Raw genomic sequence first — 23,490 nt, 5'->3', positions numbered from 1 at the left:
AAGATCAAATCACTGTATCCAGTGCAGGTGCGTCTTTTTCGGATGTTTGTTTTGTTCTTTTTGTTTTTCAATGTTCGTTTTTCGGGACTTGCGAGACTGGTCGTGGCGCGTTCCGTATGGGTTTGGTCAGAAGAGTAAAAAAAAAGAAATGTCGGGTTTGGGCTTCGCCAGAACCCATGATGGTTGAAGAAAGCCAACATGAAAAAAAAGGAAAAGGAAAAATGGAAACAAGCAAAAAAAGCAAATGAGATTCAGACATTCCCCACTGTGCAAACGGAGATTGATCGGATGAATGCCAGCAACAGAGTCTATGGTCGGTGTGGGCGGGATCAAAATTCCCAGTCTTCTTCAACAGACTTGATAGCCCATTCGAACTTTTCACGCAAGGCCTTTGAGAAGAACTTCTCGATAGGGACGTTAAACTTCTTGCTGAAGACGACGGTGAGACGAGGGTCGATGTAGTTCTGTGAAAATGTTAGTGGGTGCTCGTACCGACCAGCAATCTGGATTGACTCACGATCTTCGAGGTGCCGAGAGCAACCTCCTTGTTATCCTCCTTATCCTGGGCCTGGATGGACATGGTGTCGACACGTTGATCGATCTTGGTGATGTTGGCCTCGATCTTCTCAACGGTCGGCCCACGACCTTCTACCTCAACCTTGCCGGTCTTGTTTTCCTTGTTGAATTTCTTCTCCATGTCCTTGACGACCTCAAGGCGCTCGTTCAATTCAGAGGCCTTCATTTCCTTCTCGCCGTCAGCGACTCGCTTCTCGTTGTCCTTCTCAAACTTCTTGTTGATCTTCTGGGTCTGTTCCTCGATCAGGAAAGCCTGATGCTCCTTGATCCATTCCTTGTCGAGATCCTCATCAATCTCGAAGAAAGCAGCGCCTTTCTTCTTCCTAAGGCTTGGCTCCAGGTCAAGCATCTGCTGCTTCAAACGCCATTTCTGATAGCGAAGTCCCTTGATCTATTGTGAAGGACAAAGATTTAGTATGAATCGACAATACCAGCCAAAAAAAAATTGAACTCACCCGTTCGCTCATCTTCTCCATCTGGCCGGCGTGGCCAGCAGTCACAGTACGCTTGTGGTTACACAAAATGGCGACTTTGCGGTTTGCGTCGTTATAGGTCTTGACCTTCTCGGGAATGTTACCGGATGCCTTGATTTCCTTGAGCAGCCTGCTCATGGTGTATGAAGCGTTGTATGTACGGAAGACCTTGGCAGTCAGGCCGGGCATGTAGTTCTGAAGATGCTTGTTCAAGGCCGAAGTCTAATACCATCATATTAGTTATTTGTCCAAGGCCTTATTGAAAGGATAAGGTAGACATACCGTCAGGCGGTCAAAAACTTCGTCACCATCCTTCTTGGGTGCTTTCTTGAAGATCTTGAGGTTCTTGAAAACTTGTGCATCGACCTTGACCTCGTCGTAGAATCGAATACTATCCTTACCAAGGAAGTCGAAGATGACAGTATTTGGGGGCCTCAACGAGATGTTCTCGTATTTCAAAGAGCAGCAACCAACGGTCTCAGCTTCATCTTCACCTTTTTCGTTTCCGGCACGCAAGGCGAATTGATCGATGAGGTACACAGCCGTGGCCTTTTGGCGCTCGACCATCAGATCGTTTTTCAAGTTCTTCTGATAATCCTTGCGAATCTTGTCGATATACTTCTTGAGCTCTCGCGCCTTTTCGAATTTCTTGTAGTCGCTCTGTCCCTTGACATCGGAATTGGCAGCCAGCATGACATATTTGTAGTTGCCGTTGATGTTCTCTTGCCACATGGCTAACCATGTGCCTTCTTGATCATGCTTCACTTCTTTCCATTTGTGCCCAGCCGGAGGCGGGGGGACAGTGGCCTCCTTGCCAATGTTGATAGTAATTTGTTCGGGCTGGACGCGAGTCTTGACGTGGCCAGTTTTGGGATGCTCACCACGCCCACGGAAAAGCGAAGGAGGCTCAACACGGAAGTTGCCAACTTTCTGCTTGCGGCCATCCCATGTACAGAATTGGAAAGCAGCTTCTTCCTCATCCTTCTCGGCCTTCAAGCGCTTCTTTTCCGCAGGGGGCAGATTCTTCTTTTCGAGGCGCTTGGCATCATAGTATTCGAAGATTGGCTTGAAGTCACACTTGGCGAATTCCTTGACATCGATCTTATTGCCTTGTGAATCCTTTGCACCACCAGTCTTTTTGATGATGTCCTTGAAATCTCCGAAAAAGTTCTTCTGGAAGGTAGGGTTCTCGACGTTGTGGGTTGAGTTGAGCATGCTTCCGAAGAATCCGGCGACTTCTTCGGCGTCAGGGTGCAGTGAAATGGGCACTCCATCATATCTCATCTTCACATTCTTCGGCAACACCTCGTAATCCGGAGGGAAGACCACGCCACTGTGCTCCAAGGTGGTCCACTTCTTGGTACCATCGCCCTTGGTTGGGTCTTCCCACCACCGGTATTCATCCTCCTCGCCTTCCTTCTCATCAAGATCCTCGCTCTCGGCCTTGATAGCGCCCTTACCCTTTTTGACGGCGGGAGAGGCTGGCTGGGCCTTGGCCTTCTTGATAGTGGACTTATCATCTGTGGCCTCCTTCTTGACGCCGTTGGCTTTCTTCGCGGCAGGCTTGGCCGCCTTTGCGGGGGCCGCCGCAGATTTGCGTGCGGCCGGAGCGTCCTTCTTGGCCTTTTGCTCGATCTTCTTCTTCTGCGCAGAGAGTCGCCTCTCAATTGGAGCGTCGGAATCAGACTCCTCGCCAATGGCCGTTTCCGAAGCCTTCGGAAGCTTTCGTCCGTTCAGGGCCAAGGGAACGTCCTCATCGGTTTCAGGATCTTCATGCTTCACTGAAGTTCGTCGGCGTTTGCTCTATCGAATGGTCAGTCGCCGAAACCAAGAGCGACAACAAGGTCGCGAGGGGAGACTGTGGGTCAAATTTGCGATATGGTGCTGCGTACCAATGGTTGATCATCATCATCGCTGCTTTCCGGCTCAGCGTAGGTCTTCTTCTTGTCGATACTGGCACGGGATTTGCGCTTGCTCACGCCACGGGCATCTGCATCTTCCATATCCACATCCTTATCTTGTACAGGGCCGAAACGAATTGACACGCCCGGGTCAACGTTGCCATTCGTTTCGATAGGAGAGGGTTTCGCAAGAGGTTTCGCCGAATGAGGGAGCAACTGAGGTTGTAGGGATCGTCATGTTAGCTTAAATTGATGAAATGGTCAAGATGTGAGACGAAAGGAAGATGATGCGCGGGAATGATGCGAACAAGTGAGAGGAAGATAAGGTAATGGTATGCGGTTAAGATGGAAGTGAATTGTCGAAGCAGGAATAAGAGCCGAAGGGGTGCATATGCCAGCGGAGTGACATTGGGGAGATGCTTACCACGGCCATTCGCGCGCGAGAGCGGAATATCATCCTCCGACGAACTCATGATGGCGGTTGAAGCTCCGGGAGGAATTAAGCGCGAGAAAGAACGAAGTGGGCTGGGGGCGAAGTATGGAGGTAGTCCTCGTGCGCCTAGTCGGGCAAACCGAGCCGCCTGAAGTAGAAGGATGATGAAGTCAGGGAAATTCTGACCAATGACAAGACAGTTAAGATGTTAAGAAGTGAGGATGCATCAATGATGCTAAGATATGGGAGAGAGAGAGGGTGGACGTTCACACAAGACCCAAGTTAGGGAGGGAAGGAAGGAAAAAGTAACCAGCAAGAGGGAAACTCGCAGAGCCAAGCGGCAGAGGAGGAAGGGAATGTAGGAAAACCAAATCAAACCAGGCTTCACTGGGGCTGGCTGACTGACCTCAGAGAGAGGGCGAATGCACGTGACTAGACAGAATAGGCACTACATTGTACATTTCACGTGACTCGCTGAATTCTGCGGTAGAAGCCGGAACGGCGTACCGTAGATGCCTACCCAATCGGGTTTAGCGCGTCCTCCCGGCCAGGAGTTCAACTTCGCACCTTCCCGTCCTCCTCTTCAAGCCAAAGCGGTCTTTGTATCTCTTGCACCACCCCCCCGACCCTCCCTCCTCCTCCTCCCGCAGATTATCCTGCCCCTCTAACCTTCTCAACTCCCTTATAATGTTCTCTCGTGCCGTTCGCCCGGCCGTTCGGGCTGGCAGCGCTGCCGTCGCTCGGTAAGTCTCTCTTCCGATGCCCGCTCGTGGCGCCAGGTCTTTCTATCCCGATACCCGCAAAGGAGGAGAGAAAACACTGTCAACGCAGCTCCATGTCACCATACTCGGACTCAATTGTTTCTCGAAACAAGTCGAAACTCGTTCGATTGCTAACCCGACCTTCCAAAGCACCGCCCCGCCCAATGCCGCCAACTTCGCGACTCTGCGTGAGATCGAGGGCCGTCTCAAGTCCATCAAGAACATCGAGAAGATCACCAAGACCATGAAGATTGTTGCCTCGACCCGTCTTACCCGTGCCCAGAAGGCCATGGATGAGTCCCGCGCCTACGGTCAGACCTCCAACACTGTTTTCGAGCAGGCCGAGACCAAGCCTCTGGAGGACCAGAAGACTCTTTACGTCGTTGCCAGCTCCGACAAGGGTCTTTGCGGTGGTATTCACTCCGGTCTGAGCAAGGCCACTCGCCGCCTGTTGGCCAATGACCCCAACGCCCACGTCGTCATTCTCGGCGAGAAGGCCAAGGCCCAGCTCTCCCGTTTCGCCCCGGATAACATCCTCCTGAGCTTCTCCAACGTCTGCAAGGATATCCCCACCTTCGCCGATGCCCAGGCCATCGCCGACCAGATCAGCCTGCTGCCCACCGACTACAGCAGCGTCAAGATCATCTACAACAGCTTCCTGAACGCCCAGAGCTACGAGGCCACCGTCCTTGAGGCTTTCTCCGAGGAGGCTATCACCCAGTCCGGTAGGCTGAGCTTGCGCGCTCACCCGCGAACGTTTCCTTGAGAATATGGGCTAAATTATTCATTTTCCAGCCAACATCTCTGCTTTCGAGATCGACGATGAGGCCCTTGCCGGTCTCCGCGAGTACGCTCTTGCCAACAACCTCTTCTGGGCCATGGCTGAGGGCCACGCCTGCGAGATTTCCGTAGGTTCACCCCGCAATTCTCTTTTACCCAAGTCACCTTTTCTTTGGCTAACCTGTTTTATTAGGCTCGTCGCAACGCCATGGAGAACGCCTCCAAGAACGCTGGTGAGATGATCAACAAGTATGTTGCCCCGCTTTTTACACCCAGCAAGTTTGAAACTAACAACTTCCCAGGTTCCAGATTCTCTACAACCGTCAGCGTCAAGCCACTATCACTGGTGAGCTGGTTGAGATTATCACCGGTGCCACCGCCTCTGCCGACCTGTAGAAGCCTCCTTCTACTGCATGAAGTCGCCTTCGGTGTAGACTTGTTGATATTTAGATCGACCCTCCGTTTGTGTAAAATCAGTGTCAATCCATTTCAATTTCATATGTATTCCTGGTAATATCGACTTGCATCGCCCTGTAGCCCGTTGTCTGGTACGAGTGCCTACTAGTACTGGCTGGCGCCTGGTTGACTGGCTTGCGGGGTGCGTATCAATTTTGCTTCCTGCCCTGGGGTAGCACCCATTTTATTCACTGCTGCTGCTGGTTCCTTCCCAGGACTGTTACTTGTGTCCCCGTCGACTACTACTTCCTTCACCTTTCACCTTCCCTTCCCCTCCCCCTCCACACTTGCATCTCTTATCTTTCCACCATCCTATTCCTAAGGTTTTGTCAAACTGATCACAGTGACAAGAACCTCTCTCCCTGCCAAACCTTTGAAAAAGCACAAACCTGTGTGAGCCATCGAATATTCTCAAGTCTTATCAGATCCCTCCTTAAGTCGGACAGCATGTCCGCTCAATCGGCCTCGGTCGATTTCTATGCAGCCCTGGACATTCCCCGAACTGCTACGACCCAGGAAATCAACGCTGCGTATAAAAGGTTGGCTCTCAAGTATCATCCGGACAAGTGCGGCGAACGTTTTCTGGAAAAGTTTCGCGAGGTATGTCATCCCAGCAGCAAAATCGATACGTGCTAACAACCATCTTGCAAAGATCACGGAGGCCGCTGAGTGTCTCCGCGATACTAAGCGCCGTGCTGACCATGACCGTGCCCTCGGACACGTCCCTCGCGGTTTGAACAATAACCGACGTCAACCACGTCGATACACCCGTGAGGATGACTGGCGAAACTGGAGCTCGGAGAAGCGGCCCTGGAGAAACGATGAATTCAACTACAACTTGAAGAACCCGCAGGACTGCTACATGTACTCGTACGGCTCAAGTGTCCACATGGACCCCAACTCTGCAGAGTCTATGGCAGAGTCCGATCGTATCTCCGCAGAGGCAGAGAGATGGGCAGCAGAATATGCAGGTAAAGAATAACCTTGGTCTACTCAACCAAGCTGGTATATGCAAGAATCGAGCTGATGAAATCATAGCAATGCAAGCTGAGTACGAAGCCGAGTCCGTAGCCCAGTCTGCAGCTGAGACGAAAGCTGAGAATGAAGCTTTCGAGCAGGCCAGTCTTAACAGATGGCCAAAGAGCGCCCAAGATCCTGTTTCTGAAACTAACCAGGCCGCCGAACCCGCGAGGGAAGCTGAGCATGTAGCTTTCAAGGAGACCTATGAATTTGACACATGGTCAAATGATGGCCAAACTTCGACTCAGTCTGAGTTTGAAACACGGTCCAAGAATCCTCAAGGAAAAGGGTTTGAAACTAAACAGGCCACCGAAACTGATCGAGCTGCCAAATGGAAAATGCCCGGGCAATACTCCTCCAGTCAATTCGACTCCATTTACCACTCGACGCTCGACGTTCCTCCTCGACCGGACATAAATGAGTTATTTACCAGCGGTATTGACAGCGAAATCCCTGGGCAATACCCCTCCGGTCAATTCCGTACTTCCACTCACCAATCTGGCCACAAGTACCATTCTGGTCAAGTCTCCTCTCCTCAACCGGACTGCAAAACTTCGCCGGATGAATACTACGATTGCAGTGAGCATTTTGGTACAGGACCTAGCGTTAATTGCAAACCATCCCCCAAGAAGACAAGCAGAGCGGACCGAGCAAATGTCCAGGAACTTGTTACCGCCGAAGGCCCTCTGGGGCCGTTCTGTCCATACTTCAATGCCAAGTTGGCCGATGGAAGTGAGCTCTATAGCCTGGACGACATGGCTATGGAGGTAAACGGTATCATCGGCCAGATCATGTTTGAATGGATTTTGGTCTTAAAGCAGCAAAGTGGAGTTATGGAGCCACTTATCGACTTTGAGGACGATGGGACCTGCTCTCACCAATGTGAGTGGACTAAGGAATTCGGCCTCCCACAGTGTACAATCTGCCGCTTCTGGAAGCCCATTTACATGATGACCTGTACAAAGTGTGGCATCAACAGGTGCATATGCTGCAGATTTTGAAGGCTTAGAAATGGTCCACAGTGTGATTTTGAGAAGGCGTGATTTCCGTCAAGATGTCATGCATTTTATTTGCCTTTGCTGAAAGGATCTGGCATTTGACATGTGTGTTAACTGGAGCATTCTTTTGCTGGGCTGGTTTTCTTATTTCTCTCCCGTCATGTTTTTGTTTGCTTTGACACATTTCCCATCTGACATTCCTTCATTCATTGTCTTTCATTCTTCTAATTCATGAGTTGACTGGTGCATTTCTTGCTATGTTGATTTTCCTCTACCTCACCCCCCATGTCCCTGTTTGTTTTGATGTGTTTTCCCTCGCACATCTCTTCACTCATTGTCGTTTATTCTCCTGATTCTCTCGATCAGACAAGCGATTTTTGACGACCCTAGTTGCCACTCAGTGCTGGGTGGGACTGAAAACATTTAGGTATTGTTATCAGCATAGGTTCAATGAAATCATTCAAGTAGTCAAGTTTGAATCCAATATTCAGACTGTTAGCTTGACTGCCCCAAGTTGCCTTCCTCTTACCTGGTTCTATACGAAAGTCTAGTATTTAGTCCCTTGGGACTAAATACTAGACTCCCGACATGGGTGGCTTTCTACTGACTATATATAGATTTGTTATACCAAAGTACCAGGTAAGAAAAAGGGAGATACTGTTTATTTTTGGTTCAAATCATTACACGCAATCTTTTTTGATATCTATAGTAAACTTTTAGAGTCATTACAGGTCGTAAATCAGGTTCGTTATTAAACGGGAGAACAGTTTGCAAGGTTTCCAAAGGTCGACCTAGGAAATGCAAATCGTTGGATGTGCTACGCCGTGCAACTTGGGATTCATCGGTCGAATCTATAGATCACCAATTCCCTATTAGAGTTCTCGCCTAGGAGATACCTTTCACACCCACTTATTTTTCCTCTACCCGTGAAATCCAGGTTGGCGGTGGTCACTTGGGAAGGCTCTTCGTAAGATCCCAAGACCTGATATGTAAGGCTGATAGTTTGATCCTTGAGCTCAGGCTCTCTCCGGTCCTCGACCCATTTGGCAGGATCAAAATGCAGGCAGAAGCTGACGCCGGCTTGCTGGTCAATGACCTGGGCAATGGTCCCGTACCAACATTCAGCCATGATAGCTAACACACTTATCGGTGATGTTTGCAGGCTGCAGTTACCCCGGTAAGCTGGGAGTATCAAATCGCTCTGCTGTCGCCAATGAGGACCACAGCCTTGCATGGGAATGCTGGTCACAACAGCCATGGGCAAGCCGAGCGGGTCCGCGACTGTCAACCAGGTATTGATATTTTCTGTAATTTCCACTGCTAGGCTATCGTCGGTAATTTCGAGCCGCTGCACGCTCAGGCATCCTCGTTGTCGAACGCCGAAGAACTCAAGGTCTCGGAAACCAAAACGAGCCACGATCGCTGGTGATTCGTCGCCTTTGGAGTCCTCGTGTTTTCCTGTTGGATCGAGCGATGGACGGTAAGAGGACGGGGTTGAGATGTCCCAAACAAATAAGGATTCAATGGGCGCGTCCTCGTCGGCTGTGTATAGGCTGCGATTGGGCTGCCAAATATAAATCACATAGTGCGTGTTACTATGAGAGGAGAAGAATCGATCTCGCTCACTGAGCGGGTGGCCAAGGAACATAATCTTCCACTCATTCCGAGCCGTGATCTCCCAGCCGTCCGCGATACTCGGCTTCACATCAAAAGATGAGGCAAAATGACGATGCACGCCGTCACTGTCGTTGAGCCAGTGGAAGGCCTTTGGTTCAGCCCACTCGACTACCAGCAATTGTTTCTGTAATCGGACTCGGCGTACGACTTTCCCAGTGGTGGTAAAGGGAATGGTAAATTGCCGGTCATTGCTCAAATCCATCAGTACCAGACACTGATGTTCAGCACTCGGAAACACCAGTAAATCCTGATCATGCGTCCACAGTGCCTCGGAGAACTGGCGGTCGACAAACTGTCTGACATGGCTCGCGTGCGACTCCCATGGCGGGACCTGGAACCATTCACGGTCCCCCGCGGCACCAAAGTCGTCACACAGGCGGTGTTTTTGAACGGAGCGGGGCTTTCCTCGCTCGAGATAATCATAACGCGAGGCAACCTGGTCAAAGAGGGAGCGGATGACGATTGGATCGGTGCCGGTACCAGCCCCAGTACTGGTACTGGAGCCGACGTGGAGCCCTTCGAGCTCCCTAGTGCGAGGGAAGTGCCTTTTCATGAGTGGGACCAAGATGGCCGGGTTGCCGAAGGCCTCATTCCAAATGCGCGAGACTCGGCGGCATCGAACCAGATCCGGTGGGGTCAAGTAGGCCAGGACGAGCCAGAAAATGTCCCGTGGCAGAAATACCAGGTCATAACCATTATCCTGAAGAAATTGATCACCGTTGGGGTACGAGGTCATCGCTGAGCACAACGGTAGTAGCAAACCAAAAAAGGGCGAAGCTTCTCATTGGAGAGAAAAGCTCTCTCCGCATGCCAAGAGCTTCAGGACACCTTGCACTCTTGCCACTCTTCCCATTAATGCATTGCTCTAGCCCGTCTACTGGGTAACTATCGAGTAGTGGATTGAAGGCTTCTATCACATACCTCTCCCCGTCTCTCCACTATGCTGCCACCCAGCTCTTTGTTGCTTGTCGCCTCTCTGTTGGTGGGCGCCAACGCTGACGGTATCTACACCAAAAAGTCCCCGGTGCTTCAACTCAACCAGAAGTCTTATGGCTCGTTGATTGCCAACTCGAATTACACTTCGGTGAGATTGCTCTCTTTTCTTCTTCTTCTCATTTTATTTTATTTCCCTTTTGTTTTCTCTTGACTGACTATATACTAATCACCCTATTGTGTATAGATCGTCGAGTAAGGTCTCCCCGCATCCTCCAATTCTCCTCCAACTTCCTCCCCGCTAACTCAAACACCCTCCCTCCGCAACAGATTTTACGCTCCCTGGTGTGGTCATTGCCAGAGCTTGAAACCGGCCTATGAGAAAGCTGCCACCAACCTAAACGGCTTGGCCAGAGTGGCCGCCGTCAACTGCGATGAGGATGAGAACAAACCCTTCTGCGGCCAGATGGGCGTGCAAGGATTCCCGACCCTGAAAATCGTCACCCCCGGCAAGAAACCCGGACAGCCCAGAGTTGAGGACTACCAAGGCGCACGCACCGCCAAAGCTATTGTTGACACAGTTGTTGACCGAATCCCCAATCACGTCAAGCGCGCCACAGACAAGGACCTGGACAAATGGCTTGGCCAGAATGAGGAACGACCCAAGGCTATTCTTTTCACAGAGAAGGGTACCACAAGTGCCTTGATTCGTGCCTTGGCTGTTGACTTCCTGGGCGCCATTGATGTTGCCCAGGTGCGCAGCAAGGAAGCCGCCTCTGTGAAGAAGTACGGCGTGTCAGAATTCCCCGCGCTGGTCGTGGTTCCCAGTAGCGATGTGGACGCCCAGCTGTATGAGGGCGAACTTAAGAAGCAGCCTATCCTAGAATTCCTTGGTCAATTCGCTTCGCCAAACCCAGACGCCACCGGCAAAGCCGCCTCTGCCTCTACAGACAAGTCCAAGTCCAAGCCCAAGCCCAAGCCAAAGGCCAAGCAGCCGCCAAAGCAGCCAGAGACTGAAGACGACACACAGTCAGACGAAAGTGAAGAGCCGGAGGCCAAACCCGTTCGGGAGCCGGAGCCAATTCCTCCCCTTTCAACACTCGCTACTGCGGAATCTCTCGAGTCATCCTGCCTAGCCCCGAAATCGACCACCTGTGTTCTTGTTCTTCTCCCAGAGGCAAGTGAGGCAGATGCCGAGCTCCCCTCTTCTGCCACCGATGCTTTGTCCAGCCTGGCAGAGATCGAACACAAGCATTCCTTGCGTGGTGCCCGCCTCTTCCCCGCTTACTCGGTGCCGGGCGTCAACACTGGATCCCAAGCGCTGCGCACCGCACTGGGCCTGGAGGATGACAAGAAGGTGGAGATTATCGCCATCAACGCTCGCCGTGGATGGTGGCGCCGGTATGGAAATGCCGAGGACTTCGGAATCGCCGCCGTTGAGAGCTGGGTTGATGCTATCCGCCTTGGCGAAGGTACGAAGGAGAAGCTACCGGAGGGTATCATTCGTGACGAGGAGGCCGAAACTCAGGAAAAGAAAGCAGAGGCCGACGCGGAACATGATGAGCTGTAAAGGAATCATCAACTAGTGCAGAGAAGTCAAATCTGTGTTGCTTTATGAACATGAATAGCCGTTGCATTCTAGCTGAATTGAATCTAAAATGTTTCAATCTACATTGGATCCGTCAAAGTGTAGAAAGCCATCAGGTCATTCATATATACAAGAGTGAAAGGCCCAACCAGCCTGAGTTACAGAACAGGTGTGGATCTTACACTCCCCGTAGAATACAATCAAGTGGTAAAAAGAAAATCACAGGAACACCGTGAGGAAATGCCAAAGAACGCCACCCCATACACACAAAATCAATCAATCAATCCTCGGTGCATCTATTTTTTGCGGCCTTCAGTGCCCTTCTTGATCATCCTCTGTCTCTTGGAGTCGACCTCCTTGTCGAAGATATCCCGCGCGGTATCGCCCTTCTTGCGTTTCGAGGGCTTGGTCTTGATGCTAACCGTTGAAGCACCTCCGCCACGGATCTGCTTTTCAGCATCATCCCAGGTCGCAGCGCCGTTGTCAATTTCGTATCTGGAGACTAGGGATCAATTATGGTTCATTCGAGACTAATTTTGTAGTAGGGCGGGAGAAAGAGGTTATTTACCTGTCCAACGGAAGGGAATCGATAAGAGCACGCTGCTTCTCACGCAGCTCCTCATTGACTTCCTCGCCACCTTCACGGAGCTCGTCGTCAAGGCTGGTCTCGAGGGGCTTGAAGCGGTCCTCCACGATGTCGTCGTCATGAGCACCGCCAGCGGCCTGGGATGCTGAGATCTGCTGGGCGGGGATAGACTCCGCGACAGCGCCTTCGACCAGACCACGGAAGTGGGTAGAGACTTTGCGAACGATCTTCAAGAACATGGCGAGAAGTTGGGAAGAGGGCAGGTTCAGCTCCTTCTCAACATCGTCCAGACTCTTATGTTGCAGACCAATGGCCAGCAGAATAGACTGCTGCACGCCAGAGAGGCTAACCTTGCCGGAAAGACGGTTGGCGAAGTAGTATTCAGAAATGAGAGGGATCATGTCCAGGATGACGTGGTAGTCAAGAAGGTTGTTGGCATAGCTGTCCAGACGCTTCAGGTCGAAAGGAGAGAAAGTAGCGTCCAGGTCGGCCTTCTTAAGAAGACGCTGCACGGCTGCAGCGTCCAACTTCGCGCCCGCATTGGCAGATTCGCAGATGCTGAGAGAGAGTACGGAGGGGAACTCGCGGAACTGGTAGGAGAGAAGGGCCAGGAATCGACGGTGGAAGTCACGGGCGAATGCGCCCAGCCAAGCAGCATCGTTGGTACCGGCAGACAAAGTGCGCAGCATCACGCAGGAGTGCTCGCCAGTGAGCTCGTTGGGTGTTTGGCGCAGATAAACGGGGACGAAAGAGGAACGCTTCCAGAATTTGTGGAGAGTAGGGGTGAGACCGTAGCTGACACCGATATAATCAAGTTCGTCAGGGCGACGTTCGGTGAGCTTGCCAAACAGAGGAGGCATGGAGCGAATATCTCGGACCTGGACATTATCGTCCAAAAGGTTTGAGTTGGTGAGCTCAGCATCAGACACACGGACCATCTCTTCCTGGGGACGGCTCATATCTTCGTCCAGGCTGGTGAACTTGCCCTCAAAATAGTCAACAAGGAGCTCCATGGCGCGTGAGCCGTAGCCCATTCCAGTATACTCAGGGTTGGTCGCAATGCGAACAACACGGGCACCTGAAAGACCAGCGAAATCCTCATCTTGGAATTGCTGGCTGACCAACCAAGGGATCAAGTCACCACCAGCACGTTGACCACGGCTCAGACTGTTGAGAACACTCTGTTTGCTGATACGACCTTCCAGAGCAACTTGAATCACGCAGAGCGGCTCCGGAAGCTTCGTGGCCTCCTCGTCGATAGGCGGAACAAGTACATAGAGCTGGTGTGCAGGGGCATCGCTCATGAGTTGAAGATCGTTAGGGGTATTCTTGTAGTGACTGGCAACATAAAGGGCCATCATCTGTTGCAGGAACTTCTCCGAAACGGGATGGAAGGAGAAGAGGGTGTCACGGTTAACCTGAAGCAGCTGGCACTTCGATGGGTGTGGGCAGCCTTGTGTGTTCATACGAGACTTGGGCAGGGTAGCATCAAGGCACAAGACCTTGTTCAGCCATTTCTCAACAGAATCACCGGGGGCATAACGAATCGGCTCTGCGAGTGTGATCTCTCTGAGTGACCGGCCACCAAGGCTCTGGTCTGTGCTCTTGGAGACCTTTCCGGTGCTGCGATCAGCAACATCAGTATCGTTGGCCTTGAGTCCACCCCGGGATTGTTCACGAAGCTGTTGAATCAGCTTCAGAGAAAGGGATCGACCAGTTCCTTCGTAACCGTTGATGGTGGACGCCATGAACACGAGGTAAGGGCCCATCAACTTCCGGACCAAGGGCAAGGGAATAGCAGCGGCCTCATCAATAACAAGAAGTTCCGCTTGACCCAGAACATGCGCATCTTGGGGCTGGATGTACTGGATGGTCTGACGGTGGTTGCGGTGAATGTTAACCCTGACAATGGCCTTGTTGAAGTCGGGGTTGGTAGACTGCAGGATGGTGTAGTCAACGTGGTCGAGATAGCCGAGGGCATCGAAGCCCTTGAAAACAAATTCGAAAAGAGTCTTCAAGTTCTCAGGGCTGGGAGAGGTGATGAAGATATTGCTATATCCGTGGGCGATGGCAGCGGCAATTGAAACTCCCAGAGCTGCGGACTTTCCTCGTCCACGTCCAGCAGTAAGTGTTACTGTGCTCTTCAGGGTCTTCTCGGCAATCGCATCGACGAACGTCAGAAGAGCCTTGGCCTGGTCTGTAGTACGAGCCAGCTGAACGAGAGGTCCCACGGGCTGGGTCTCAGCCAGGCTCTCCTTGATATCCTTCAGCTCCTTCTTGGTACCCGAGCTCGAATCGTCAGTTGACTCGGAGGGGGAGCGGCTTGACATTCTTTCCGCCGGAGATGGGCAACACGTTCAATTCGTCATCGACAACCAAGCAGGAATCGCAGCTTCCGAGAGAAAGGATGAAGCGCTCGTTGAATCGAGCGACCACATCATCGTGTGCCTCGGTTCGGTATCGTGAGTGGATATCCATCGACATCGTGTACAGTTGTTTCAAGCTGTTCATACTCTTCAGCAGCAGCAAAACCATACCTCCTCCCTCGACAGTCTCAACGGTACGTGCCAACAGGTTGGGGGTCATAGCCTCGAAATCTTGCAGAATACACATGCCGTATGTGTTACCCAGGATTTTCTCGGTTTCCTTGTAGTAGACATAGCGAATATTGTTGAGAGTGATGAACAGCTCGAACGGATCCTCCTGGTTCGGTTCCCGAATACCACGCTTGACCTGACTCTTGATCTTGGCCTCGCGCTTCTTGCGATGGCTAGTGAAGCCCAGCAGGTCCTTCTTGTACGCCCACAGTACCGACTTGTTCTGCTTCACATCGACACTCGACATGATATAATGAAGGTTGACAATTACATCCTTGGCCCGGTCACCAACCACCACGAAGAAGCTACGCTTCTTCTCTTGGACGCCATTCCGAATGAGGGCGGGGATGCGCGAGTCAATCGCTTTGCGCGGCATGATGAAGGTGCGGAGCTGACCGCGAGATTGATCGGGGCTTAACGCTCGCTGTCGATTCGGTAATCGCGGTGATGAAGAGCGAGATTGACTTGAGCAGGTCGAATCCTGCAAGTCTGTGGCTTCGCGGGGAATGACCACCAAAGTCGAGTTGCTGGTAATTAAACAACAAAAAATTGGACCCGTTTGGATTGCTATAATTTTTTTTTCTGGTCAGGTCCGATCCGCATACTGCAGTGCCGGACCGCCTTCTTCTTGAGTCAAGTTCTGTCACCGCCTTAGAGGGTCACATGACTCTCACTCACCTGACCATAAATAAGCACGTGACTATTTATCACATGATATCACGTGACATGACATAACAAGGCATCCTCAATGATCCATCGATCCTTTCCCAATTGGTGAAATCAGACCCAAGACCCTTATTTCACCTGGGAATCCCCACTTTCTTCCGAATCGCCTCAACCGATGACGCGTGCTCTTGAGCCAACAATTTCTTTTGGCCGAGATGGGATAGTCAATAATATCTCTATGTACGAGTATCGAGTTGGGTTCTATGAAACGTCGCCATCCATGCCGTGCGCCTCACAACCAGTCTGTGCACACGCGATGTCAAGACAGGCCCCAAGTGGAGCCGCCTGGGGCAGGGGGCGGGAGCCAAGTTTCGATTGACCTGGTTCTGGATGCCGATCCACTTCGGCATATCTTTGCTGTTTAAGCGCATTCCCAGTGAAAAACAAGGAGTTGGCTCGCACGGTGCCAATTTGATGGGCTCCACCTGTTTCATTGGCCTGTACGAGTACAAATCTGTGAAGCCTATCGTACTCATGGGGAGTGCCCTCGGCAGCATGAATTTACTCCCCATTATTAACGCTAACTATATTAGTGGTGCTTTAGTTGGGTGGTACTCCGTACACTTATCCTGTATCGTTAAGGTCCGGCGCACAGGGCCCATGGTTACGTGCTTCCAAGGAAAATTAAACGCCCCAGTTGACGCAACTTGATCGCCAAGGGAGCCACCATGATGCCGCTCCTGATTAGCTGTCCGGCCAATGGCCATTGCCCATCAAAACCTGGCTGGGCCACGCAGATAATGCCTGGGTTTCCACCGCAGGCCCTGTCCCTTGAATCCTGTCCGGAATTCTCTCCCTGTGCTCTTCGCACGTTTCGCTGAATACTATCCCGCCCTCAGAGTCGGATGCCAACTGCGAATCGTGGCGCAATGGGTTGCGAGTCGATACTGAACCGGTAAATCCTCGGCGCAAGATGGTTCCATTCTCTGCGGAAACTGGACTCAAGGTCTGTGTGGGGTAAGTGAGCTTCCAGCGATGGCATTGCATGCCGAACCTCAGCTAGAGTTCAACTGCTGAACTGACAATTTCCGATTATCTAGGGTGTTTGTTATAAGCTCCTTCTTTCTGACTACCTCCTACAACTCCACCTTCGCTTTTGGTAAGCTTGCCCTTGCTCTTGCTCTTGGACAAGTGACACGGGCTAACTTCTCAGACCGTCCGGTGAGTACTGCCGTACTGGCGTGCTTCATAACCGGTGCAGTCTTTTTGGCCATAGGCCGTTTCCTCCCGGCAACGTCACGGATATCTTCCAGCAGTAAGCGGTTCGGCATTCCGCTCGCTGAACAGTTCGAACTCTCGTCGCGCAGCTCGCTATCTTCCTCATCGAGCCCCATCTTAGGAAGTCCAGAGGAGTCCGCGCTGTCCGCGCCGTCCCCATATCGATACTGGTGCAATCTTGGCCTTTTAGTAGCCGCATGCTCTTTGAGGATTGAGACATTCCGTCAAGTCTCTCTTAATACCGAATGCGCTCCAGCAGGATATGCTGTAAGTCCAGAGAGGGCTGTCGCGACTTTGTCACAAATGTCTAATTTCCTATCAATATGCAGTACACCGTTCCCTTCTTAATATCTTTGTACGACTACTGGCGAAATCAACGCGCACGCTCAAAAAATGAATATGTTTCGTCTCGGCCCTCCAAGAGCCGACCTATCCAAGTCGTCTATTCCACTTTCAGAGGGGGTTTCTATTACCTGACACAGAGCGCATACAGAGGAATTCTGGCTGGAGCATTCCTTTCTTTGAGTGGCTATTCCGCCGCGTCATTTTACGCCGGCGGTCAATCCACCTACGTTTGCCCTATCATTCTTCACGGCGCAGTGCGATTACGGGGCTTTAAACTTCTCAATGTTTTCTTGGACTCTCTTTTAATCATCGGGGTTGCTGAGCTATGCCAGACTAATCCCGGGTTTGAGGGTAACAGACGAAAAAGAGCCATCCTCTCCTTAGGAGCAGGCCTTGTCGTAAGTTGATGATTCCTTCAAAAGCATAGAGTTGCATAGTCTAACAGATGACCCTTAGGGCGTTTCTCTGCTTTGGACCATTATTGGATGTTTTGTTTCCAACAGCCGCCCCGAGTTTATTCTTCAGCCTTTGCTAGATCCGAGATATGCACGGAGTGCTTTGAGCCAAGCGACGCTGGTAATGCTCTTAGCTGTGTCAGCCTGGCAATTGGTAAGTGCTTGCTCTCTGTTGGTTCAAAATGCCTCGATACTAATTTACTAGTTACCCCAACTTGGAGTGTTAGGATTGACAATCCTAGGAGGCTTCGTTTTCATCTACTTCTCGGCAACTTCAATATTACTGGTGGAGCAAATGCCGCTCCCCTACATCTCGACAGCTCATACTGTATTTCCATTGATTGGGTCTTCGATCGCAGCAGTGCTATTTCTTCTCTCCCGCATCATTTCAGATGAAGAGTCCAAGGCACTATTCCGCACAAACGTTTTACTGCAGGCCTTCGTCGTTCTTCTCTGTCTTTTTGGCTTGTGTGCTGCCTCTGCCAAGCACCACTTTTCTCACACACACCCGATCGATCTTTTAATTCACGAAGCAAACATTCAGTATGAGGATTATCTATCTGGGGCCGGCGCCAGTCAGACCCTGCAAGATGCTGTCTTGGAGTATCGAAAGCGTTATCAAAGACATCCACCTCCGTGAGTATTAATCGCCTGTTTTCACGATCTGGCATTTGGAATAACGACTGACATTTGTCTAGGGGGGTTTGATAAATGGTACGAATATGCGACCAGCCGATCTTCATTAGTTATCGATGAGTTCGATCAAATTTACAGGAATCTACTTCCATTCCGTGCTCTCAGCCCGGCATCTATTCGAGAAGCGACACATAAACTAGCGACGAATCCGTTTAATGACCTTGGAGCAATCAGTATTCGAAATGGGAAGCCCGAGGTTCAAGAAGGCATCAAGCCAACCCATGCATGGATGGTCAAAGGAGCCGCAGATATGATCGAAAACTTTTCAGAGCATCTACCTGATATGGATATTGTTTTCAACTTGAATGATGAGCCACGAGTGGCGATTCCGTGGGAAAGGGCCTTGACTTTGAAGCGTGAAGCGAAATCACAAGAATTCATTCCTGCGGAGAGCCTTGTGGATACATGGTCACCAAATCGACGATCTGGCTGGGATCCAGTTGAACCAATCGATCAAACGAACGAGACGGTTTTCACGGATGGTGCATGGAATGGTATATTCGATCGTTATGTGAGCGCCGTTTGTCCGCCCTCCTCAAAGTCCCGTACCCAGCGTATCTGGAACCGACATGACATCTGCCTCGACTGTGTGTCACCCCATTCCATGGGTCAATTTCCCGTTGACTTCAATCTGGCATCAGACTTTTGCCATCAACCAGACCTAGCATACCTTCATGGGCTTTTGATATCCCCTGCTTCATTCAAGGTGTCCCAGGAATTGATTCCAGTCTTCAGCCAAAGTGCTCTTTCTGGATTCAACGATATCCTCTTCCCTAGCCCATGGAACTATATGGACAAGGTGAAATATGAGCCGTCTGAGGAGTATCCAGACCCGGAGTATGAAAGCAAGAGCAATTCTTTATACTGGGTGGGCAGCACATCTGAAGGCTACAGTCGATTTGATCAGTGGAAAGGAATTCCAAGGCAACGCTTCGCCCATCTGGTCAACAACAACACCGATAACCAAGTATCCGTTCTCCTTCCCGTCGACGGGCGGTCCTACAAATACGAAATAATGAACGGGGCAGCCCCGATTGATGACCTGCACCTCGAAACGAATGTCCACATCGCCGGCCCCATAACACGTTGCGGAGACTGCGATACTCAGCGCGACGAACTGGGAACGGCCTCCTGGGTCGATTTCCAAAACCACTGGTCTAACCGGTATCTATTCGATCTTGACGGTGCTGGATTCAGCGGCCGTTTCTTGCCTTTCTTGCAGAGTCGCAGCCTACCATTCCGCACCGGACTCTTCCGACAGTGGTTTGACTCGCGTGTGATTTCATGGCTACATTTTGTACCTATCGATATCCGTCTCCATGGTCTTTGGAGTACGCTAGCGTATTTCTCTGGTGTTCCCGGCCGACGATCGATGGACAAGATCCCAACAAGGCACCTCCGATGCGGATGGACGCCCATACAAGACAGGGCAAATGGATTGCCGACCAGGGACGTAAATGGACCGATGTCGCCTTACGCAAGGAAGATATGGAGATCTACTTCTTCAGGCTTTTACTGGAATGGGGGCGTCTCACAGATGACCAGAGGGATGTGCTGGGGTATAAGCCCCCAGCTTGAATGTGATGAATATGATTTTTTTTGAGCGCTGGGCGTCTATTTTGAAATCATGAATACTAGTACATATGTGATGATCTCAACGATCTCTCCGTCTTCTTTCAGTCACGTAGAAATCTAGGGCTACGTAGAATTTCTCCGACATGGAGACAGCCCTGAAGCCATTCAATGACATGCCTCAAACGCTCTCACTTACTGGGCCAGTCAATTGAGCATAATTGCCATGCATCGTGTAATCGATTATTGGCCCACTCATGATGTCCTAGGTCGTACGAGTAGCTATTTCTACTACTGGTGCAGATACAAGGCTGCACCACATGGCTATAGAGTCATTTCACAGTTCCCACAACACCAGCCCTGGGATTTCGATCAGCAAAATGAACTAGCCGCGAAACAAGTGCCAAATCCCAAAAGTTAAACTAGTAGTCAAATCAACGGTCATACTACGAGTAAAACCGTTAGAAACCCCTCGAAGCGGGTCCATATACTTCGGCCGTTTGGTAAATCCGTCACCGAGCCCACCGACATCCATCCACCATTCTACAAATTTATCACAAAGAATTACTATCAAATCTTAAACACGCCTCAATGGATATAAAAAGAATACAAATCCAACTCGGCCCCACACCAATAAGATTCCCCGACTGCTGTCTCGGCCTATCCAGCACCCTCATCTCAACCTTATCCGAACTCCTCCCCCAAACCCCCAAATTCACACTCTCAATCGGCAGCGGGTCGGGACTACTGGAGTCTCTTCTCACGCATAGCAATGCCAACATCACCGTGCAGGGCGTGGAAGTAGACTCGTCTGTCAATCGGTACATCGCAGAGGAAGATATGCATGTCGTTGGTGGGGGGGTGGGGTCTTTGTCCTGAAGCCGAACGGGCTGCGGCTTGGATGTTTGTGTATCCGCGAGATCCGAAATTGATCACGAAGTACTTTGATAGTCATCTTGGTTGTGGAGTTGAGATGATCTTGTGGTTGGGGCCCAGGGTCGATTGGGCGGATTATGAAGATCGGTTTCGACAATCTTCGTTTTCGGAGTTGACCTTTTTGCCAGAAGAGTGTGGATTGACTCCATATGAGACTGTTGTTGTTGCTAGAAAGTTATGACGATGTTTTAAGCCGGTGGTTTGGAGAGGTCTTCGTCTTTCTTTCGACTTATTTTTGTTCCATTTTTGGGTTTGGAGGATGGCTTTCGCCTTGTCTATTGTTGAAACTTTATACCAGAGACGCACGCTACTCAGAGTGATTTAATGTATATATGCATCGAGATGCAAATCTCAATTCAAATGATTCCAAGGTTATATAAACGAATGGTTTAGAAGGGGTATTTAAAAACAATAACATCAATCGCCCAATTCATCGTCAAAAATCGTCAAGAAAAAAATTGCAGGTCGCCCCATGCCAGTGGAAAACAAGAGACAGACCGCATATGCAGAACAAGCCAGGTTCTAGCAGAAGAAGAGAAAATGTAGTTCAAAAAATGTCCAGCAAACAAAATGAGATCTCAGATCTCGATCAAGAAGTGAAGAAAACTGTCAATGTCCAGCAAGTCCATTTTGATGTCATATCAAAAGTATTTCGTTATTCCTCCCAAATTGGGCCGCTTACTGACCGTGGCCGTGGCCATGTTTGTAGCGGTCGCGGCGGTGCTTCCGGGTCGGACGGGGCGCGGGACGAACGTTTGACGGGTCGCGACGGATATTGGGGTCAGAGACGGGCTCGTTGGCGCCTCGGCGAACGTGGGCAGCTGCGTGGTGGTGAAAGTCGCGCTGGGAGGAGCTGCTGCTGTCTTGGTAGACCTTGAGAGAGTTGATGCCCCAGTAGGTCTCGTCGAATGCGGAAGGGTTGTTTTGGACGTAAGATATGCAGGTGTCAGCCTTGGAAGCGCAGGTGCCAGAGGTCCAAGAATCGCCAGCCCAGTCACCACAGAAGGTAATGTCGAAGACCTGATAGATCTGCATTAGCAAAAGGTTATCGTAGATGAGAGGCTGAGAACATACAATCTGGAGGTTGTTGAAGTGGGAGTCGATATCACAGTTGCCAGCGAACTTGGCCGAGGGTGTACCCCAGCCAGATGGGTCAGGGCTACCGCTGGAGATATCGGAGGGAACACTCGAGTTGGGGAAGATCCAGACACTGATCGCATCGCCGGTCCACTCAGTGGCGTAAACACCGCCACCTTGGTTGTTGAATCCGTCTCCATAGTCGCTTGTGCTGGAGCTAGTGATGGCACAGCCAGCATTTTCAGACTGCTCAGTGGCCTTGACGTAGCAATCGCTGGTCTGGACGGAACCACTGAAACCGGAGTTATCGATCGAGCAGCCATCGCTGGTATGCAAAGTCATCTGGTTGACTGATTGGTCATTGACACCCTCGATGATGTCAATCTCGCCGTTGCTGGGCCAGTCGGAGCCGAGCATCCAACTTGAAGAAAAAAAAGGTTAGTCGATTGACTTGAGGTATTCGTGATATTTCTCATTGACTTACAAAGCGGGCCAGGTGCCACAAACGCTGCCGGGCATATGGTTCAGATCCAAAATCACTAGACCATGCGAATAGGTGTTGGTGCTTTCCAAACGCACACTCGATCGGCCAGGGGTGCTCGCGGTGTTGACGGTATCAACACCAACATAAACGGAATCGCCGGACTTAATGAGACCGCCACTGCTAGCAGTTGATCGGTCGACGTAGCTCACGTAGCCATTGGTTGGGTCCGAGTCCTACAAAAGGGTTCGGTCAGTATATAAATTTGAATATGAACCGTATTTAGATCCCAACTACAGCCACACATACCGTGAAGAAGTTGAACTTGTCAAAGAACGAGTCAGAGGTGCCATAGTCGTCTTTCAATGTATAGGCCGCTGCGCTGAGCTGGGCAAAAAGGCCCAGGCTCGGAACAAGGGTGACTGAGGATTTGCATGGTTCCGGGGTGATGTATGCAAAAGACAAGAGTCAAGAGAGAATGATAGGACGCAATCTATCAAAGACGCAGTCCAATATTTGTGTAAATTGTCGAGAAGACTTGAAACTACCCACGGGGTAATAGTAAAGGAAGGGTACGGAATATACAGTCCAAAGAGAATGGGAAAGTATAGACCTAAAGAAAGGAATGTAAATCAAAAAAGAAGGGACAAAAAACCCCGGAAGAACAAAGGAAGGACTAGACACCGTTAAAAATGAGAGAGGTTGAAGTCTCAAAAGAAAGGTGAGACAAACGGACTTCTTATACAGGGAGGGCTGAAAAAAAGGCCGAAAGAGAAAGAACCCACCGCGTGGCGTCCCTGGCGAGGGCCCTGACTCTGCACCCACCCGACCCGATCTTGAGACCCCAGTGGGACATGCATGACAGGGCCCATGTGAGAGATGCGAAACGCGGAGCACTCTTCCTACGGCGGCAGGAGGGTTGATCCCTGACCGAACGGCGGGTCCCGAGTCTTGAAACGCAAGGTCCTAGAGGATGAGACCTTATCCACTTCCAGCCATTGTCCCTCCATACAAGCCAAGCGGTTGACAGCCACCAGTCCATTCCAATGGAACCTTTCAGGGAGTGGAACTCGGAACCACACCGTCGATATCTGGGCCGTAAATTGGTCCAGACCGTTACCGATTTTTCGGACTGGCTGGGATGGGTTGGAGGGAAGGGAGAGCGGATCATCTGCGCGGACTAAGCGGACAACGGTGGTCGACGA

General features: G+C 50.9%; 8 protein-coding genes across 8 annotated transcripts; 4 read left to right on the top strand and 4 right to left on the bottom strand.

Annotated features, from left to right (window-relative positions):
- Positions 1 to 329: 329 nt before the first annotated feature.
- On the bottom strand, positions 330 to 3,423 carry N7509_003534 (DNA topoisomerase 1; the record flags this gene model as incomplete). Its single annotated transcript, XM_056628171.1, has 6 exons — positions 330 to 464; positions 518 to 946; positions 1,032 to 1,271; positions 1,332 to 2,852; positions 2,942 to 3,166; positions 3,259 to 3,423. The coding sequence occupies 6 exons, from the start codon at positions 3,421 to 3,423 to the stop codon at positions 330 to 332; spliced, it is 2,715 nt and encodes a 904-aa protein (XP_056490905.1).
- Positions 3,424 to 4,070: 647 nt separating this feature from the next.
- N7509_003533 (F1F0 ATP synthase subunit gamma) lies at positions 4,071 to 5,320 on the top strand (the record flags this gene model as incomplete). The annotated part of the gene is made up of 5 exons (XM_056628170.1): positions 4,071 to 4,126; positions 4,295 to 4,869; positions 4,940 to 5,052; positions 5,118 to 5,173; positions 5,227 to 5,320. 5 exons carry the CDS (start codon positions 4,071 to 4,073, stop codon positions 5,318 to 5,320), a joined length of 894 nt encoding a protein of 297 aa, XP_056490904.1.
- A 507-nt stretch (positions 5,321 to 5,827) lies between these two features.
- N7509_003532 (uncharacterized protein) lies at positions 5,828 to 7,409 on the top strand (the record flags this gene model as incomplete). The annotated part of the gene is made up of 4 exons (XM_056628169.1): positions 5,828 to 5,980; positions 6,033 to 6,351; positions 6,419 to 7,282; positions 7,366 to 7,409. 4 exons carry the CDS (start codon positions 5,828 to 5,830, stop codon positions 7,407 to 7,409), a joined length of 1,380 nt encoding a protein of 459 aa, XP_056490903.1.
- An 827-nt stretch (positions 7,410 to 8,236) lies between these two features.
- Positions 8,237 to 9,811, bottom strand: N7509_003531 (F-box protein; the record flags this gene model as incomplete). Its single annotated transcript, XM_056628168.1, has 1 exon — positions 8,237 to 9,811. One exon carries the CDS (start codon positions 9,809 to 9,811, stop codon positions 8,237 to 8,239), a length of 1,575 nt encoding a protein of 524 aa, XP_056490902.1.
- Positions 9,812 to 10,015: 204 nt separating this feature from the next.
- N7509_003530 (putative disulfide isomerase) lies at positions 10,016 to 11,578 on the top strand (the record flags this gene model as incomplete). The annotated part of the gene is made up of 3 exons (XM_056628167.1): positions 10,016 to 10,159; positions 10,256 to 10,263; positions 10,339 to 11,578. The coding sequence occupies 3 exons, from the start codon at positions 10,016 to 10,018 to the stop codon at positions 11,576 to 11,578; spliced, it is 1,392 nt and encodes a 463-aa protein (XP_056490901.1).
- Positions 11,579 to 11,892: 314 nt separating this feature from the next.
- N7509_003529 (ribosome biosynthesis protein KRE33) lies at positions 11,893 to 15,155 on the bottom strand (the record flags this gene model as incomplete). The annotated part of the gene is made up of 3 exons (XM_056628166.1): positions 11,893 to 12,091; positions 12,165 to 14,488; positions 14,511 to 15,155. 3 exons carry the CDS (start codon positions 15,153 to 15,155, stop codon positions 11,893 to 11,895), a joined length of 3,168 nt encoding a protein of 1,055 aa, XP_056490900.1.
- Positions 15,156 to 16,418: 1,263 nt separating this feature from the next.
- Positions 16,419 to 19,797, top strand: N7509_003528 (putative capsular associated protein; the record flags this gene model as incomplete). The annotated part of the gene is made up of 9 exons (XM_056628165.1): positions 16,419 to 16,462; positions 16,546 to 16,604; positions 16,659 to 16,990; positions 17,053 to 17,466; positions 17,525 to 17,677; positions 17,729 to 18,066; positions 18,128 to 18,159; positions 18,222 to 19,550; positions 19,601 to 19,797. The coding sequence occupies 9 exons, from the start codon at positions 16,419 to 16,421 to the stop codon at positions 19,795 to 19,797; spliced, it is 2,898 nt and encodes a 965-aa protein (XP_056490899.1).
- A 1,608-nt stretch (positions 19,798 to 21,405) lies between these two features.
- N7509_003527 (glycoside hydrolase family 16 protein) lies at positions 21,406 to 23,157 on the bottom strand (the record flags this gene model as incomplete). Its single annotated transcript, XM_056628164.1, has 5 exons — positions 21,406 to 21,756; positions 21,802 to 22,225; positions 22,289 to 22,521; positions 22,595 to 22,707; positions 23,067 to 23,157. 5 exons carry the CDS (start codon positions 23,155 to 23,157, stop codon positions 21,406 to 21,408), a joined length of 1,212 nt encoding a protein of 403 aa, XP_056490898.1.
- Between the last annotated feature and the right edge of the window lie 333 nt (positions 23,158 to 23,490).

Source organism: Penicillium cosmopolitanum, assembly GCF_028827165.1.
Source record: "Penicillium cosmopolitanum strain IBT 29677 chromosome Unknown utg000005l:1.0-4006212.0:1.0-4009387.0, whole genome shotgun sequence".
NCBI classification, from domain to species: domain Eukaryota; kingdom Fungi; phylum Ascomycota; class Eurotiomycetes; order Eurotiales; family Aspergillaceae; genus Penicillium; species Penicillium cosmopolitanum.
The sequence above is the reverse complement of the archived record's forward strand: the minus strand, read 5'-3'. Positions and strand labels throughout refer to the sequence as shown.